Source organism: Ceratotherium simum, chromosome 37 (assembly GCF_057802395.1).
Source record: "Ceratotherium simum simum isolate JZ-2026a chromosome 37, ASM5780239v1, whole genome shotgun sequence".
In the NCBI taxonomy this organism is placed as follows: Eukaryota; Metazoa; Chordata; class Mammalia; order Perissodactyla; family Rhinocerotidae; genus Ceratotherium; species Ceratotherium simum.
This window is the reverse complement of record NC_141936.1, coordinates 9,521,759-9,537,629: the sequence shown is the minus strand read 5'-3', so window position 1 is coordinate 9,537,629 and position 15,871 is coordinate 9,521,759. Positions and strand designations below refer to the sequence as shown.

The window sequence follows — 15,871 nt, the reverse complement described above, 5'->3', positions numbered from 1 at the left end:
GCTGTCTGAAGGCTGATTTTTCTGTGTTGTGGTTTCTGTTAGGCCTTCTGGGGAGGGGGCGAGGATGAGGAGAGGTGGATCTGGAACTTGATTGGGGACAGGGTTGGAGACACCTGGGGAGGGGATAGGTGGCTAAGTTCAGAGACTGAGCTGCAGCTGCCCTGCAGGACATGGTGGGGGCACTGGATATACAGGCTGAAGGGGGAGCTGCTTACTGGTTTGTTCCCCTCCTACTGATTGTATCAAGAACCTTTCCCAATGTGGGACCGCATTGGATGCCAAGTGGACCTAGGTGACCTGGAAGGAAGTGTCCACAGCCCCAGGCATCCTGGAGCATGAGGGCACGTGTGGGGCTGCCATTCTGTGGATCCTGGGCTGGGGTTTGGGGCCAAGTGTGAACCCAGGGCTATGACTCCAGAGACTCGAACCTCCCAGTGGGAGGACTGGAAGCTGTGGCCTTCCCTCCACCGGCCTCACCCGGATAGCTTGGCCGCGGAGTGGCTCCCCCTGGTGGTGGCGTATGGCACCGTCTGGCCCCTTCTGGCCCCTTAAGGCATTTTCCAGGTCACCCTTGCAGCTTGCAGCCTTGCGGTCGTTCTCTAAGCTCTGGCCTCCAGGAGAAACAAGTAGAGGCGTCCCTCGGTATCCGTGGGGGATCGGTTCCAGGAGCCCCCTCAGATACCAAAGTCCTCGGATGCCTAAGTCCCTTAACATAAAATGGCGTATTTGCAATATAATCTATGCACGTCCTCCCGTACACTTTGTCATTTCCAGATTATAATACCTAATAACCATGTAAATGCCATGTAAATAGTTGTAGGGAATAATGCCAAAGCCAACACGTTCAGTACAGGCGCAACCATCGGTGCAGAACCGGTGGACACGGAGGACCCACTGTACCTTGGCCAGTCGGGAGGTCCACCCTGCCCTTGAGCACAGTGGGAGACGGTGGGTAGGCCGTCTTGATTCTCAGGCAGGTTGTGAGCAGTGAGTTAGGAAAACTAACTGAAAGAAGTGTAACCTCAAGCTCCAGCCCTCAGGGAGATGCGACAGAGCCCGCTAAGAACATTCTGGGGTCCACAGACAAGCTTCACAGGCAGAAGCCCCCCATGAGCATCCATAGTGTGTGCCCTTGAATCGGGATGGTTGTGCCCATTCTCCAGGGGGTCAGGGAGGGTTGAGACCCCAAACATGGAGGTGCCCAGAGTAGGCTTCTGATTTCAAGGTGGAGAGGCTGCAGGAGGCACCCCGAGAGGGGAGATCTATTCGCCTTGAGAACATAAAGATGTGGTTCCTGGGGCCGGCCCGCTGGCCTAGTAGTTAATGTTCTCGCGCTCTGCTTCCACGGCCCAGGGATCGCAGCTTCGGATCCCAGCACCAACGCGCACCACTCATCAAGCCATGTGTGGCGGCGTCCCACATACAAATAGAGGAAGATGGGCACAAATCTTCCTCACCAAAAGCAAAGATGTGGGTCTTGCTCCCACCTCTGCCACCAGCTGGCTGACCCTGGGCCTCCTTTGTCCCTCCTGAGTGGGGTCTTAAAGATGCCTCTCTGTGATGTCATGGGGTCCAAGTGAGAGACTCGTGGGCGTGAGAAAGTGGGGTCAGAATGGGGGTGCACAGACTCCACCTCAGGAGGGACCCTTTCCCCAGCCTGGAGTGCCCCTGAGTCTGTCCTGCAGGCAGGGGTGGCTGTGGGCAGAGGAAGGGGTGGGGACCGAGAAGCCGTGTCCCCTCCCTACCCACTCCTGCCCCCCCAATACTCTGGCCATGTGGGGGTTCCTTGCCTCACCTTTGGGCACACACTGCTTTATCACAAGAAAGGGACCCGGGGACCCCAGCCTGCTCTGAAGGGAGGAGACATTGTGGGGTATTTCATCCCCTCTCCTCCCTCCTTCCCTCCCTCCCTCTCAGGCCCCCACCATCTGCATTAAGGAGTCATCTGTCATCAAAACACCTACAGTCTACAGTCGTGGGAGGGGACAAATGTTAACGAGTGAGGTATCCATCCACAACTCCTTAAGGATGATCTACTGTCCTGGGCCACAGACAGGGGTGCTCTGAGCACAAGGACAAGGGGACCTGACATAGCAGGGAGGGCTTCCCTGGGGAGGCGGCATTGAAGCTGAGACTGGAAGCTCCAGGAAGATGAAAAAGGAGGTGGGCGGAAAGTTTGGGGGGCAGGAGCAGTGTGTGGACAGGCCCTGATGCAGGAGGGTGCTGAGGGTGCACGGGCAAAGGGGGCGGGCCAGGAACCGAGGTGGGATTTGGGGAAGCCACGGAGGGATTTTGAGCGGGAAAAATCTCTGGAAAGCAGTGAAGAGACATCTGCAGACATGGGGCCCCTGGATTAGGGGAAGGTGCTGGGAGGGAGAGAAACGGGTGCGTTTAAGACATGACGCGAGGTAGAGCATCAAGACTCAGGGATGGGTTGGGTGTTGGAGGCAGTGCCCACCAAGGACCCCCAGGCTCCAGCCTGAGCCCTCCATTACAGGGAGGGGCCATTTACCACATGGAAGGTGCAGGAGCTGCCTGGCAGCCTCACTGCGTTGGGGTGAACTGTCAGAACCTGTTGGGTGCACAGATCTGGAGGGCAGGAGAGAGGCTGGGCTAGGCCAGAGTAACGGAGGCCGAGGTGTGAACAAGGCGGCCAGGGAGAGGGCAGGGCAAGAAAAGACAAGGCTCAGGACACACCAGGGAGCAACCAAGCTGGCTGCTGTGCTCTGCCTCCCTTGCTCACCAGCCACATCAGCCTCCTCATGGCCGGGGCAAGCTTGGTCCTCCCTCAGGGCCTTTGCACATGGCTACTTCCGCCACAGGAATGCCTGCCTCCCAGACTTCTCATGAGTCACTCCATGTTAGGCCTCAAAGCCGACGTTGTCTCCCCAGAGAGGCCTTCCCCGGTCCCCAATCTAAAGAAAGTCTTCCCCAATTCCCTCCCTCGGCTGCATAGCAATTCTCACAACAAAAGGTGAGCTTGTATATTTACCTGTTTGTTTGTTTGTTTTCTGGCTGTCCCCCACTGAGGTCAGGGGCCACTTCTTATTCACCGCGTTTCCCTACACACTGTACGTATTCTGTCCATTCCATTTATTTGTTCATTCATTTGTTCACATATGTACTGAGTGCTCTCTCTGTGCCAGGCACTGTTCTAGGCTCCAGAGACGCAGAAAAGAGCAAGAGAGACAAGGCTCCTCCTCCAGACACGGCAGGTCACCTCCTGGTGGCGGGACACCTTTCCACACCTTGTCTCCCCCACCTTTGTGGTTTCTGCCAGGCGCCCGCGGTCTGGGGTCCTTACCCTTCACAGGGGCTGGAGCCTGTGGAGTGTGGAGCAAGGACACAGCGTGGAATGCCCTCACTGGCCACTCAGGCCCCAGGCCACCCCTCCGTATCGAGCTGTCTCCGAACTGCTGCCAGGGTCATCAGATGCAGCCTTTGGTAGGAGGAACCCTCTGACCTTGTGTGCCCACTCCACATACCCTACGCAGGCTGGGCTGCTGGCCTCTCGAGGCAAGACTGGCCAGCTCCTCTCTGTCCTGCTGCCCAGGGCAGCTTAGTCCTGCGAATGTTCTCAAGGCCCAGAGCCAAAGGCGGGTCTCCAAGGTGGGAGAAGGGGCTAGGAAGACCACATAGCAGGCAACCCATGGGGCTGGGATCAGGTCTAACCTGACCCAGGCCCTGCTAGGAACTACTAGCTCCCGAAACCCCCAGAAAGGAGGTGAGAAGCTTAGCCACGCCCAGGCACAGACGTGGCAGCCATGTTAATATGGGGCAAGTAACTGAATTTTGCTGGCCCTCCATCTCCTCCCCTGCACAATGGGAACAATAGCATGAGGCATGAGCCGGGGCCCGGAGCTGCCTTTCCTAGGGCCCCACGTCTGGGCTGAGCTCGCTCCACGGTTCCAGCCGCAGGGCCTCACTCCGCCAAAGGTTTGGCCTAGAACAGCCTTTGCTGCTTTCAACAGAACCCACTTTCCTCTAGTCCTGAGCTTAGCACACAATTTATTACTGCCCGGGGACCTGTCCTCAGGGTGAAGGGTCACCAGGCTCCTACTCTCAAATTTGCCTCCAAGGGCAAAGACTGGGCCACCCAAGGAGCCCAAGTTGGAAGATTTGCGAGGGACGAGCGCCCTCTGGTGGACACAGGGGAACTGCAGGTGGCTCCCCTGGGTTTTGCTCAGACCAGGAAAGAGCTCTTCGGTGGTCCCTGGTCCCAGGGGAGGCATCCTCAGCCACCCCCAGCCCCCACAACAAGACCTTCCTCTGTCTCTGTTTCTGGAACCCCAGTTAGATGTGATACTCAGTGGTCATTTCCCAAGGCTTCCCTCTGAGCAGCTGATGGCCCATCCCGGCAATCTGGTCCTTCTTTCCCTGGAGGGGAGACCCCAGGCCTCCCCAGAGCCAGCACTGAGGCCGGGTCAGCTCCTCTGGAGTCACAGGCCATCTCTGGGTTCTGGCTCCATAGGCTCCCTCTTGCTTAGCTCCGTTCAAATGCTTGGTGTGCACAGGGCCCTCCTAGGGCAGGCCCAGCTCTTGGTCCTCTCTGGGCCCTGTTATAGGACTCCCCACAGTGGCCACTGCTCTGAGTGCAGCCCCAGCGCTTTCAGCTGCTTGGAATTGGGGGCTGGGGGTGGGGGCTCCCAGCTGCACTCCCTGGCACTCTCTGAGCTGCCTGCCAGGCTGCCCCAGGCCTGAGTGCCAGGATCTGCTGCTGCCTCTCCTTCACCGCCATCACTGGCCCAGGGGTCCAAAGGCCTCCTTGATCCCAGTCCTTCCAGGGCCCTGATGCCCAGCCTCCTTCCACCAGGTCTCCTCTGTGGCCTCCTGTGTCCTGAATGCAGGCCAGCCATGCCTGCCTCAGGCCCCTGGCCACTCTGGGTACCCTCCTGGTGGAAGCTGCTTCATGGGGATGGAAATCCTAGTCTCAGCTTTACTTGGAGTAGTCCAATTTTGCAGTGTGGCTGATTGTCCCGGCCAACCCGAAGCCCTTGAAGGCAAGGGCAGGGCCAGCCAGGGAAGGGGACAGGGTTCTCCCCAGGCCCTCCTCTCCAGAGACCTCAGCCTATGCTCACAGGTTGTAGTCTGAGCTCAGATTGGTGATGAAAGCTCAAATTAGGAAACAACTGAAACATTCCAAGGCCGCCTGGGACACTGACCTTATATACTGGGTGAACGATACGTGCATTATTTACGAAGAAGTCTTAGCAGCCAGTGGCTGATGTGGATTCCGTGAAGTCCTGAGCATAGCCAAGGGACCCAGTTTGGAGGGTAGATGGCCTCATGGGCTGTCTGTCAAGGCTACTGCCCATAGCAACAAGAAGTGCCAGGCAGTCACTGGAGACAACCTCATCTCACATGCACCCACGCTGGGGCCCAGCTGCGAGGGTCTTGGCAGGGAGCAGATCCCTTGTAGAAGGAGCTGCTGGTGAGGAGTCCAGAAGGTGCCAGGGGACATCTGTTGTTTTTGCCACCAGCAGCCATCCCTTCACCCTTCTCTTGGCAATAATCTCCTGAAAGTGTCTAGTTTGCCTCCTGGAGAACTTCTCCTCCCCGACTCTCAATCAAGCCCAATGGGCAGAATATATGACTCCGTCCTGGCCAATCAGTGCCCCGAGCCCCCACCCCCCAGCCACACTGATTGGCTCAGAGCTGGCACATGACCCAAGTTGGTGATTCAATCAGAATGAGCCCTGGGATTTTAGATTGAGTTGCTGGGAAGGGAAGAAACTTGGGCCTTGGCCTTGGGCCTTGAACTCAGGCAGCTGAGTGAGAGTCTGGAGCTGCAGCCCACAAAGGTAGGAGCAGAGTCGAGCCAAGAGGCAGAGGAACTCTAAATTCTGATGATATTGCTTGAGCTCCTGGGTCCAGCCATGCCTGAAGCCAGACCAGTCTTGGGACTTTTCAATTATATGAGTCAGTAAATTCTTCCTAGCTTAGGCTGGTTCAGGTTGAGCATTGTGACATCTCTGAGTCATACTAGTAAACAGGAGACTACAGGGCTCCCAGCTCTAGTCTCCAAGGCCAACCCGGCCTCTACGAACAAAGAGAGCTAGAGGAGAGAGGAGCGCAGAGGTGTGGGGGATTGCTTCTCTGGTGTGGTTTCAGGTTGAGAGGGAACGGAGGGAGATGCATCAGCCTCAGAAGAGGCTGTGATGCTCACGGTCTACCTCTCAACAGAATCAGAGTACTGCTTGACTCACTCCCAGCCAGGTGGTGGCGATGGCCCAGGGTCATCTGAGCTGCCCACCTTGTGTACCCTGCCTGAAGTCCCCCTTTCTCTCTTCTTCAGCTGGCAGTGCTCTCGGGTCCTCTGACCTCCCAGGGGCTCACTGAACTTACAGCGTTCCCACCCATGTGTCACAGCCAAACAGTCTCATTGAACTAAGTTGACTGTTCTGTGAGGCTCCTGGATAAGGGGTGAGACCCCCATCTTCATGCAGCCTGGTGCCTCCCACCTGTCCCTCGGCCCCAAGGTATGCCTGAGAGATGAGATCCATCCTGTTTGGCAAAGTGCTGGGGTAAGCGATATTCAAAGGCTTTTCTTTCTGCAGAACTCACTGCGTCTTTAATATACCAAGGAGTCTCCAAGAGGAAGGTTTAACATGCAGCTCATCTCAAATTTATTTGACCTGGATTTTTCTCACAGAAAGCCTATTAACATATTGAAGGGCACCAGAGTCCAGGAAAAGCTGATCTTGCACAACAAGGACCCTCACTAGGTCTCAGGAATATTTGCTGAGCTAAACAGATGATTCCTTTAGGATTCCTTTGGAACCGGTTCCACAGTCTAGCTCCTGGAACCCTGCATGGGCCTCATGCAGGTTCCCTTGGCCGCAGGGGTCCAGGGCCCTGTGCTCACAGCGGTGCCCCTTGTCAACATAGCCCAGGAGGTGACTGGTGTCAGTAGGTTGGGGGACAGCAAAGGATGGAAACTGGTACAAGCCTTTCTGGAAAGCATTTGACCCTATATATCAAGATGCAAAAAATGTACACTTATTTTTTGACCTAGAAATTCACCTGCAACTCCATTCTGTATCCTAGGAAAACTTCTACCTCTTCCCACATAGTTAGTTATTCTCTGGGTCCTTCTGGCCAGTCTCCCCACAATGTCCCAAGTCTGACTCCTGTGGTTTCCACTGGAGTCCAGCCATGGCCTGCTGGACAATGATGCTGGGCAGTCACCTAGAAGGTGCTGAGGAAGGATGGGTTCCACCATGGGGGAGGTGACAGTGGATTCTATAATTCTGAACCCTTGAGCTTCGAGGGCCTGCTGGCTTCTCTGCTAGTCAACCTCTCAGTAAGCATCTCTCCCAGAAGATGCTCATTTCTGTCCTTGGAGACAATGTAGTCTGAATCCATTTTAAAGAGAGAACATTTCCTGACCTTGGTATCAAATGGGTCCCATTACTAGGTGGGTGGGCTTTCTATTCTTTTCCTGCTCTGCTCAGGGGCCTGCCAAAATCACAAACAGTGACTTAACTTTTCAATGGTTAGTCTCTTGTTATGCAATGCCATTTTTTAGATGTGGCACTTCCAGTGGCTACTTGCCTCCCCAGGGAGGCCAAGGAGGTGCCTGTGAGCAGGGGCAAGGTTTTCCTCAGCAAATGATTGTGCACTTCCTCCAAAACACCACCAAATCCACTACTGAGGTCCCAGAATTCTCTGCCATAACAATATCATCTGAGTTGGGAACCGTTTGAGTATCATTATGGTCATAAAACCATTTCAATATCATAAAATATCGACTTTTAAGTAAATGTGAACGCTCCACGAAAAACCTTAGCCTGATTGTACCAAATGAGTTGTAGACTGTTGCTGAATATAAGCCAATTAAAAGAGAGGAACAACTAGCAGGTGATCTGCTAAAAGACAGGATTTGGATTCCAGTCCTGATCAAGGGGTGGGCCCCGAGTAAACAATATGTTTGGCCAACAATCTTTCATGAAAGAAGAGAAATGACTGTTATCAACCTCTGTGATAACATAAAACAGTGAAATGAAATTCCAAGTTCTGTAAATAGGTAGACCAATCATGTACAGCTCGATTATACAGGGGTGCCCTGTGCACCATAAAATACTCAGATGGTATGTTGTTTAGCTCTAACGCACATACTTTAGCGGAAAATCAAAGTAATAATTATAATATATATGAAACATTCACATGACAATAATTTTGCTTATCCTCTAATAATTGAGAAGAGCAATGTGGGCGATGATTTGAATAAACCAAGTCACTTAAAAAGCTGTTCTAAGAAATTGGAGTAAATGTGTTCTTTTTCTTTGAATACATTTCTTTAATAAGTGCAAGAATTCAAAAGCATTCCATGGAACCAAGAGTTGTCTCAAAGTTCAGAAGTGGGTGGTGCAGGGGAAGAAGAACTATTTCTTTACCCTCTAGGTCCTTCTGGCTGGTCTAAGAATTAAACCGGCATGAGACAGAGTAACAGGAGAAAATCAAAGTTTAATAAAATGTATACATGGGAGAAACCCAGGAAAACTGAGTGACTCTCAAAATGGCCGAAGCCACCACCTTAAATACCATCTTTAGCTAAAGACAAAGGAGGATGCTGGGGGTAGTGGTTTGGGACTTCAATGGGGAGGAAGGCAATTTACATAGAGATGGAAAAGCAAATGTTTGATAAATAAATGTCTCGTCTCTATAGACAGTGAGACCCAAGAGAGAACTTTGATAAAAATGGGCTTGCTAGTGCCCTCCTGTCTATGACACATAGTTTACATTATACTATAGTTATCTTATGGTATTAGCTCCTTCCTGGAACAGGCTCTTCTATGTTAAATTCTTTTAGGCAGTTAGGGGGAAGGTCAAAGTTTCTTTCAGTCTTTTTCCTTAAAAATAATCAAGCCAAAGAGACACATTTTGGGGTGGCTAATTCTGATCCCCCACAGTGGTAAAACCCATTTGTTGTTTCTGCTGTCAGTGAAGTGTTTCTGTAACCACAGGCCTTCCATGACCAGTTCAACTGACCGCATCTTATCAACAGAGTAATTCAGAGTGGTTTTGCAGGAACTGAGACTCCTTGTCCCATTCAGGCCAGTTGAGACCACCAACCCATCAACTGGGCTTGCACAAATGCTCAATAAGTGACCTTTTTGATGTCAAGGAGCTAGGAACTCCACCCTCAGATCATGGTAATGCCGTCATTTTGTGAACAGGCATCCTATGAAGAGCCATGAAGCTTGACTATGCTTGTGCAGATCATCAATTACCTCTTCCTCCTTCACCTCCAATCATTTGTCTCCATACTTCAGACCACCCTGCCCTTCATCCCATAAATTGTGCCCCATGCCTGGGATTGGGGAGACAGATCTGAGGGCACAAGACCGCTGTCTCCTTGCAGACCGATCTTGCAAAATAAAGCTGATTTCTTTTCCCAAAAGCTGATGGTGTAATTAATTGGCTTTTTTATGCACACTGGGTAGGGAACCCCAATTTTGTGTAGTAACATTTTAACCCTCTGAAAGGCATACTTTAAAACTAAGTGCTTACCGGACGTCTCCAAACTTTCTCAGTTCACAGCACCCTTATTGTCTCAGTAACTTTTTCACAGTGCAAGTAGACCAAAATAAATACTAACAATTCTCTTTATTAAGTAGTTAGGTCCAAACAACTTATTAAGTATTTATATCCTAACTTAGTAGATGCTGTGTTATCTTAGAAAAAGAAAAGCCACATAGGGGCCTGCCTGGTGGCATAGCGGTTAAGTTCATGCACTCTGCTTCAGTGGCCCGGGGTTTGCAGGTTCAGATCCTGGGCATGGACTGATGCACCGCTTGTCAGGCCATGCTGTGGCGGCGTCCCATATAAAGTAGAGGAAGATGGGCACGGATGTTAGCCCAGGGCCAATCTTCCTCAGCAAAAAGTGGAGGATTGGCAACAGACATTAGCTCAGGGCTAATCTTCCTCACACACACACAATAAAAAAAGGAAAGAAAAGCCACATAAATTGAGAGAAAAAATATTTTTATTTCATTTATCATCACAATGACTTACTAATGGGGTGTGTGTGCCTGTTGAGCACTGCACAGCTTCTCAAACCTTGGAATCAGATTGGACACCACCACCCTCATTTCCTGTTCACATTGATTTTTGAGGGGTATTTGCTTTTTACCACCAAAACCTCCAAAAACCCAATTTCCCAAAGATATCTCATCAAAAAGAATGTAGTGGGGTCTAATGTTGAAACTGAACTATCTTGAGCTAATAGTTTGAGCAGTGTATGACAGATGTCCCATATCATTGCATTTCCTTTGAAAATTTAAAGATCCCGGGACACCTCTGTGAATTTGCTGCAGTGCCCTGGGGTGCCTTGGTGCACAGGTTGGGAACCAAATGTATTCACCAAATCTCTGCTTCTCACTCCATTCCACTCCACCCCTCAGTTATTCAAAGCTACAGTTGAAGCCTCTGTTTCAGACCAAATAAAAGCGTCAAAAAGAAATGCTAAGCCAGATTAGTCTTCACTTTGAGAACCATTTTAACAATGTATTTTGAATGCTGCAAAACAATTACCAGGACACTACCAAGAAGTTCTAAAAATAAACTTGACAATACAGAGGGATTGGTGATCAGATGCACATCTTGGAGCTCTCGCTGGTGACGTGAAGGATAAATCAGAAGGGGAGGCAATGCCATTGACTGGACTGGCCCCAGATGGTTATAGGAACTGCGCCGGGGCAGTGGGGATGGAGGACACAATGGGGGTGATGTTCATGAAGCTAAGTCAATAGGCCTCGGTCCACTGGATTGTGGGGCAACCCATTCTCCCCGCTAACCTCCAGGAGGTTCTCATCTTTCCCCCACATCTGGGCAGATGTTTCTATCCAACCCTCCCACCCAAGCCTGGGGGGTGAAGGAAGCAAGGACGTCAGCCCCTGCCCTCTTTGCCCCACTTCTTCCTCATTTCTCCTTTCCATCCTGCACTAGGCGGGAAGGGGCAGCCTGTCACTCCTCCCACAAGGCAGGGCCTTTCCTGTCACATCCTGGGTTCTTTGTAGCAAACTAGACAGTCAGGTGTGGCACTCTTGGTTCTTGCTTTGTTGATGATGGCTTAGGGGATTTAAAAAATCTTATCTTTCGAGTAAAGCCTGGCTTCCCAGACCGTTGATGTGCTGGGGACTGTCACTCCTGTTTTGGTGGTCAAAAGCTGAACTCTGACTTGTCTCTGTTTCTTCGCCTCCTCACTCCAGCCTGGCGCGGCCATTGCACTGTCCTGCTTTTTCAGAGCATTGGCTACTATCTGAAATGATCTGCTGTCTGTCTCCTCTCATTAGAACCTAATGGCAGGGACTTCATTCATCTTGTCCAGCAAGTATCTCCACCATTTATAACAATGTCTGGTACATACAAAGTGCTCAATAAACATGCATGGAGGGAATATATAATGCTTCAAGAATTTGTACATAGCACGTTCTCAATATACAACAACTAAAAAAAAAATTCAAAATCCACCAACATTTTAGGGACAAGGCAGCTGAAAGAAAATGAAGAGCCTACAAAGGAGCAAGGAGCAGAACACCCAAGAAAGGGGCTCCCAGAATCCAAGAAGAGAATTTCCAGGAGACATCGAAAGAATGGAATGCAACAGATAAAGCAAGAGGGTCTGGAAGGGGGCAGTGAATCAGTGGAGTTCACTGATGCACCGAAGGTGAGCAGGCCACTGGCCGGAGCCAGAGAGCAGTGGGTTGAGGAGCAAATGAGAGGTAGGGAGCGGAGAGTGAGTGGAGAAAATTCCAAGAAGTTTAGGTCTGTAGAGAAAGAGAAGGATGGAACAGGAGCTGAAGGCGATGCAGGATTGAAGAAAAGCCTTATTTTTAAAAATTTATTTTTTGGGGTATCTTGAACATATTTTATAGGCTGAGAGTTGAAGAATCTAGAGAAGAGAGGGCTTTCCTGATTTTTCTGAATTGTGTGTAATCTCTTCTTCCTTTAAACTCCCACCTTGCACTTCCCTTATGGCAGGCATTTATAGTTCCTTGTCATATCCCTCTACTGGAGATGAAGCTCAGTCAAGGCAGGCCTGTGCCTCGCATGACATCTTGTTGATGCATATAATAGGTACATATAATAGGCCCGTAAGTGTGGCCTGAATGTGGCTAGATCCCCTTTGGTAGACGTTGCTTCTTGCTCTCCCTCACACCCAACTAGGGCCAGACTCAGTGCTTCTCCACATGCCCTGTCACGGAAGTCCAACTCTCAAAATACTGGCAAGTTCACAGATGGGGAGACGGATGAGAGGGCTTACTGCACAGCACAGAGCAAACCTTAACCGTGATTCTCTAAATAGAAATCTATGTTTGAAAGAGTCTCTAAGTTCTCCCAAATCTCTCTCCAAGGCTGTGCTTTCTGGGATTCTGCTGTCCTCTCCACTCCTACACAGACTCTAAATGTCCTCTTGTTGCCCTGAGCAACTGAACGTTTCCCCTCAGCCTGCACAGGTTAGAACTGGGACGACCCTTTGTTCCTTGAGCCTGCTGCTCGGAGACCTCAGTTTATCTTACAGCCACCTGTATACATATGTACGCCTCTAACATTCACTAAATGCCTCTACCAGTATTTCTCAAAGTATGGTCCACAGGCCACCTGCATCAGAATCTGGGGTGCTTTAACAGGCAGATTTCTGGGCCCCATATCTACTGAATCAGAATTGCTGGGGGTGGGGAAGGTGCCCATAAATGTTTGAGAATGAGCAGCTGTACACTGTGCCAGGCCTGGTCTGTATGCTTCTTTTCCAATAACATCCATGGCCTTCGATGTATCTATAAACCCCAGATCCAGGCATTTGGACTTGCACCCACCCTACAAGGGCCGACCTTGACCTACCAAGGGTCCTCGTCCCTGCAGCTCCTGTGTCCTCTCCTTTTGCTTATGTTCACCCCTGGCCTGTACTACTTCCCCTGTCCTCCCACCATAGCATTCAGCCATCCTCCCTGCCAGCTCGAATCCCACCTGCCTAGCTTATAGAACCCCTCGATCAGCATTGTCCCTGAAGCACACACCTTTTGCCTTGCTTGTTCCATAATAAAATGATAGATATTTCCTGAGCATATGTATTGTTACCCAAAGAGATGGTAAGCTTCTAAGAACAACTGGGCTATAATTCTTTTTGTTTTTCTCAGAGCAGCTGGCAAAAGAAGTGTGTCACTGACAGTCTGGGCTGAGTGAGTGAGTAGAGAAGAGTGAAGGAGGCTCAGGCAGGTGGAGAAGCATTCCCTGGGAAGGCCTTTCTCCATCAGAATGTGTCCAGTCCTCTGCAAGCCTTCCCCGAGGGAATTCTGGTGAGCAGATATGGTTCAGGAAATGGGAAGGAGACGGGGTCATTCTGAGAATATTGATGGTATTTTTAGAAAGCAAAAGGAATCCTTGACTCATTTTTTCCTTGCTTTTTTATCCAATCTTTGGTATTTAAAAATTAGCTTTTGAAGACAACAGATCTAATGTGAGGAAGAGAATCATCACTGAAAGGTAGCAATAGTATACTAAAATGTAGTGCTTCCCTCCCCAAGCCCAGATGCAAAGAGACCCTTCAGGAACAGACAGAGAAGAGCAGGAATCGGAGAAGGGGCTACACCAAAGAAGGCCCATCTCTCAGTGTATTCTCCTCTCCTCTGGCCTCAGACCTGACTACTTTGGGAACTGGAAAACTTTTCATTGTTGGTATTTTACAAAGGACAGTGAAGGCTACTGGTAGCTCAGAGGTAAGTTCCCAAAAAAGAACCGTTTTTATTTTTCTCTCTTATGTCAGACGTGAAAGCACTGTAGATGTAATCACTTCTTTCCCACACTGGCTTCCTCTGACCGTGGTTTTTTTTAAAAGTTTTTTTATTTTTATTTTTTTTTTGTGAGGAAGATCAGCCCTGAGCTAACATCCATGCTAATCCTCCTCTTTTTGCTGAGGAAGACCGGCTCTGAGCTAACATCTATTGCCAATCCTCCTCCTTTTTTCCCCCAAAGCCCCAGTAGATAGTTGTATGTCACAGTTGCACATCCTTCTAGTTGCTGTATATGGGATGCGGCCTCAGCATGGCCGGAGAAGCGGTGCGTCGGTCCACGCCCGGGATCCGAACCCGGGCCGCCAGTAGCAGAGCGCGCGCACTTAACCACTAAGCCATGGGCCGGCCCTAACCGTGGTTTTTAAGGGCTCCCAGCATCCCAACCCATCCCATCCCAGATGCTTTCCCATCATTCTCCAGTTAAGTTCAGGGAGATCTTTTCTTCATTTTGTAACTTCTATTCTCTCACTTAGGAATATAAGAGTCTCTACTCTACCAGCTTAGAACTTCTACCCTTTCTGGAAACCTCTTGAACAAACGCACATTATAAAGGAATGGAAAAAGTTAAAAACAACAATGACAAATGAACACAAGGGTGCATGTATGTTGTGGAAGAGAACCACTAAATATCACGCCTAAAGACAAATGTTACGGTCATGGGCCTTGTTCGGGTACGTTGTACATTCTTGGAAAGCAGCAACCGAAGCACTCAGGAACCGCAAGATCTATCAGTTGATCTCTGGAGCAAAATATAGTTGTGATCCCACAGTCTGATAACTGTCTTTCTTCTCCTCATGGAGCCAGGTTCATGTTCCAGAAAAAAGAGAGATGAAAGGAGTGCCATGCTAAAGATTGTAGGAATATTTTAATTCATATGTTTTAATTCATTACGTAATAATAATATCACAGTCTATTTTACAAGTTAAATGTATGAGAATGTATGAAATAGAAATGGTAGGAAAAAACTAAACATGGGTCAGGAACATGAATTTTTCCAAAATCAGGGCCAAAGGAAGATGTGTTGCCTGCTGGGCCCAAGGAGGAGGTAGGGAGGGTGACAGGAACAGCATCAGCTTGTGGTATGTGTCCGTCCCCATGTTTACTCTGGGAGAAGTCGAGGCATGCCCTCTGCCCTGGTCTGGGGTTGGGAGTTTAGTCTGGTCAGTGGAAGATGGCAGCTTGGGAGAAAAAAGCCATCTGGTTACCTACACAGCGCTGGTCCCCTGGTGGCCACAGGTGGGTTTTGTCGTAGAGGGAATTAGGGGTAGAAGTGTCAAAAATCAAAAGTGTGGAGGAAAAAAGTAAATGGTTTCCTCCTTCCCCCCCAAAAAACCCAAATTCTTGAAACGCACACATATTCGTCTCTCAAACGTAGAAAAGTCTCACTCTGGATGTGCTTACGAGAAGATCGTCGTCAAAAAACTTTGTCTCTATGATAACATTCCCACTATAAGTAAGAAGAGAGGGCAAAACGAGCATGTTAGGTGACAGATTTCATTTCCACAAAGTGGTTCCTATCTGGGTCTGCTGGGCCCATGGACATGCACCCACCTAGAACTTTGGTTTGGGGACATTAAATCTGTGCCCATATGGGGTTAGAAGTCTAACATGACATTTAACTTACGTGACTAGGTTTGTCCTCCTCCAGTTCAGAAATCAGAAGAGAGAGTACGTCTTAATCCTTGGTACACTTAAAGCCCTTAGTAGAGTGCTCTGCACAAAGAGGTGCTTAGAAAGACCTTCTGATACATATGGAGATCTGCAGACCTCAGGGTGGTATCTTTCCCTACAACACCTACTCTAGTGGACAGCTGTGGGTTGGCCTGTCCTGCATCTGTTCTCACTTTGGGTAACAGCACTCTGCTCTTCTTTTGGGGAACCACCCTATCTCCAGTCCATGGGTAAATCAAGTGGTCCCTCCCTCACCTGGCAAAAGGGTGGGCACAGGATGTAATCTGGGCCAATCAGACTCTCTCTCGGAGCAGGATCCTTCCTATAGCTGCTCCTTGAGGAGGAAACCATCCACGGATTCCTGCATCTTTCGAGCTGCCCAGGTCTCAGCCCTACTCTTTCAA

At 49.9% G+C, this 15,871-nt stretch overlaps 1 protein-coding gene across 1 annotated transcript in view; it reads right to left on the bottom strand.

Moving 5' to 3' along the window:
• Positions 1 to 14,642: 14,642 nt before the first annotated feature.
• Positions 14,643 to 15,871, bottom strand: part of PDE6D (phosphodiesterase 6D) — a 46,084-nt gene continuing 44,855 nt past the window's right edge. The window contains exon 5 of the mRNA XM_004427674.3: positions 14,643 to 15,243. Within this exon, the coding sequence (XP_004427731.1) occupies positions 15,162 to 15,243 (82 nt within the window). The 3' untranslated portion in view covers positions 14,643 to 15,161. The remainder of the gene's footprint in view (positions 15,244 to 15,871) is intronic.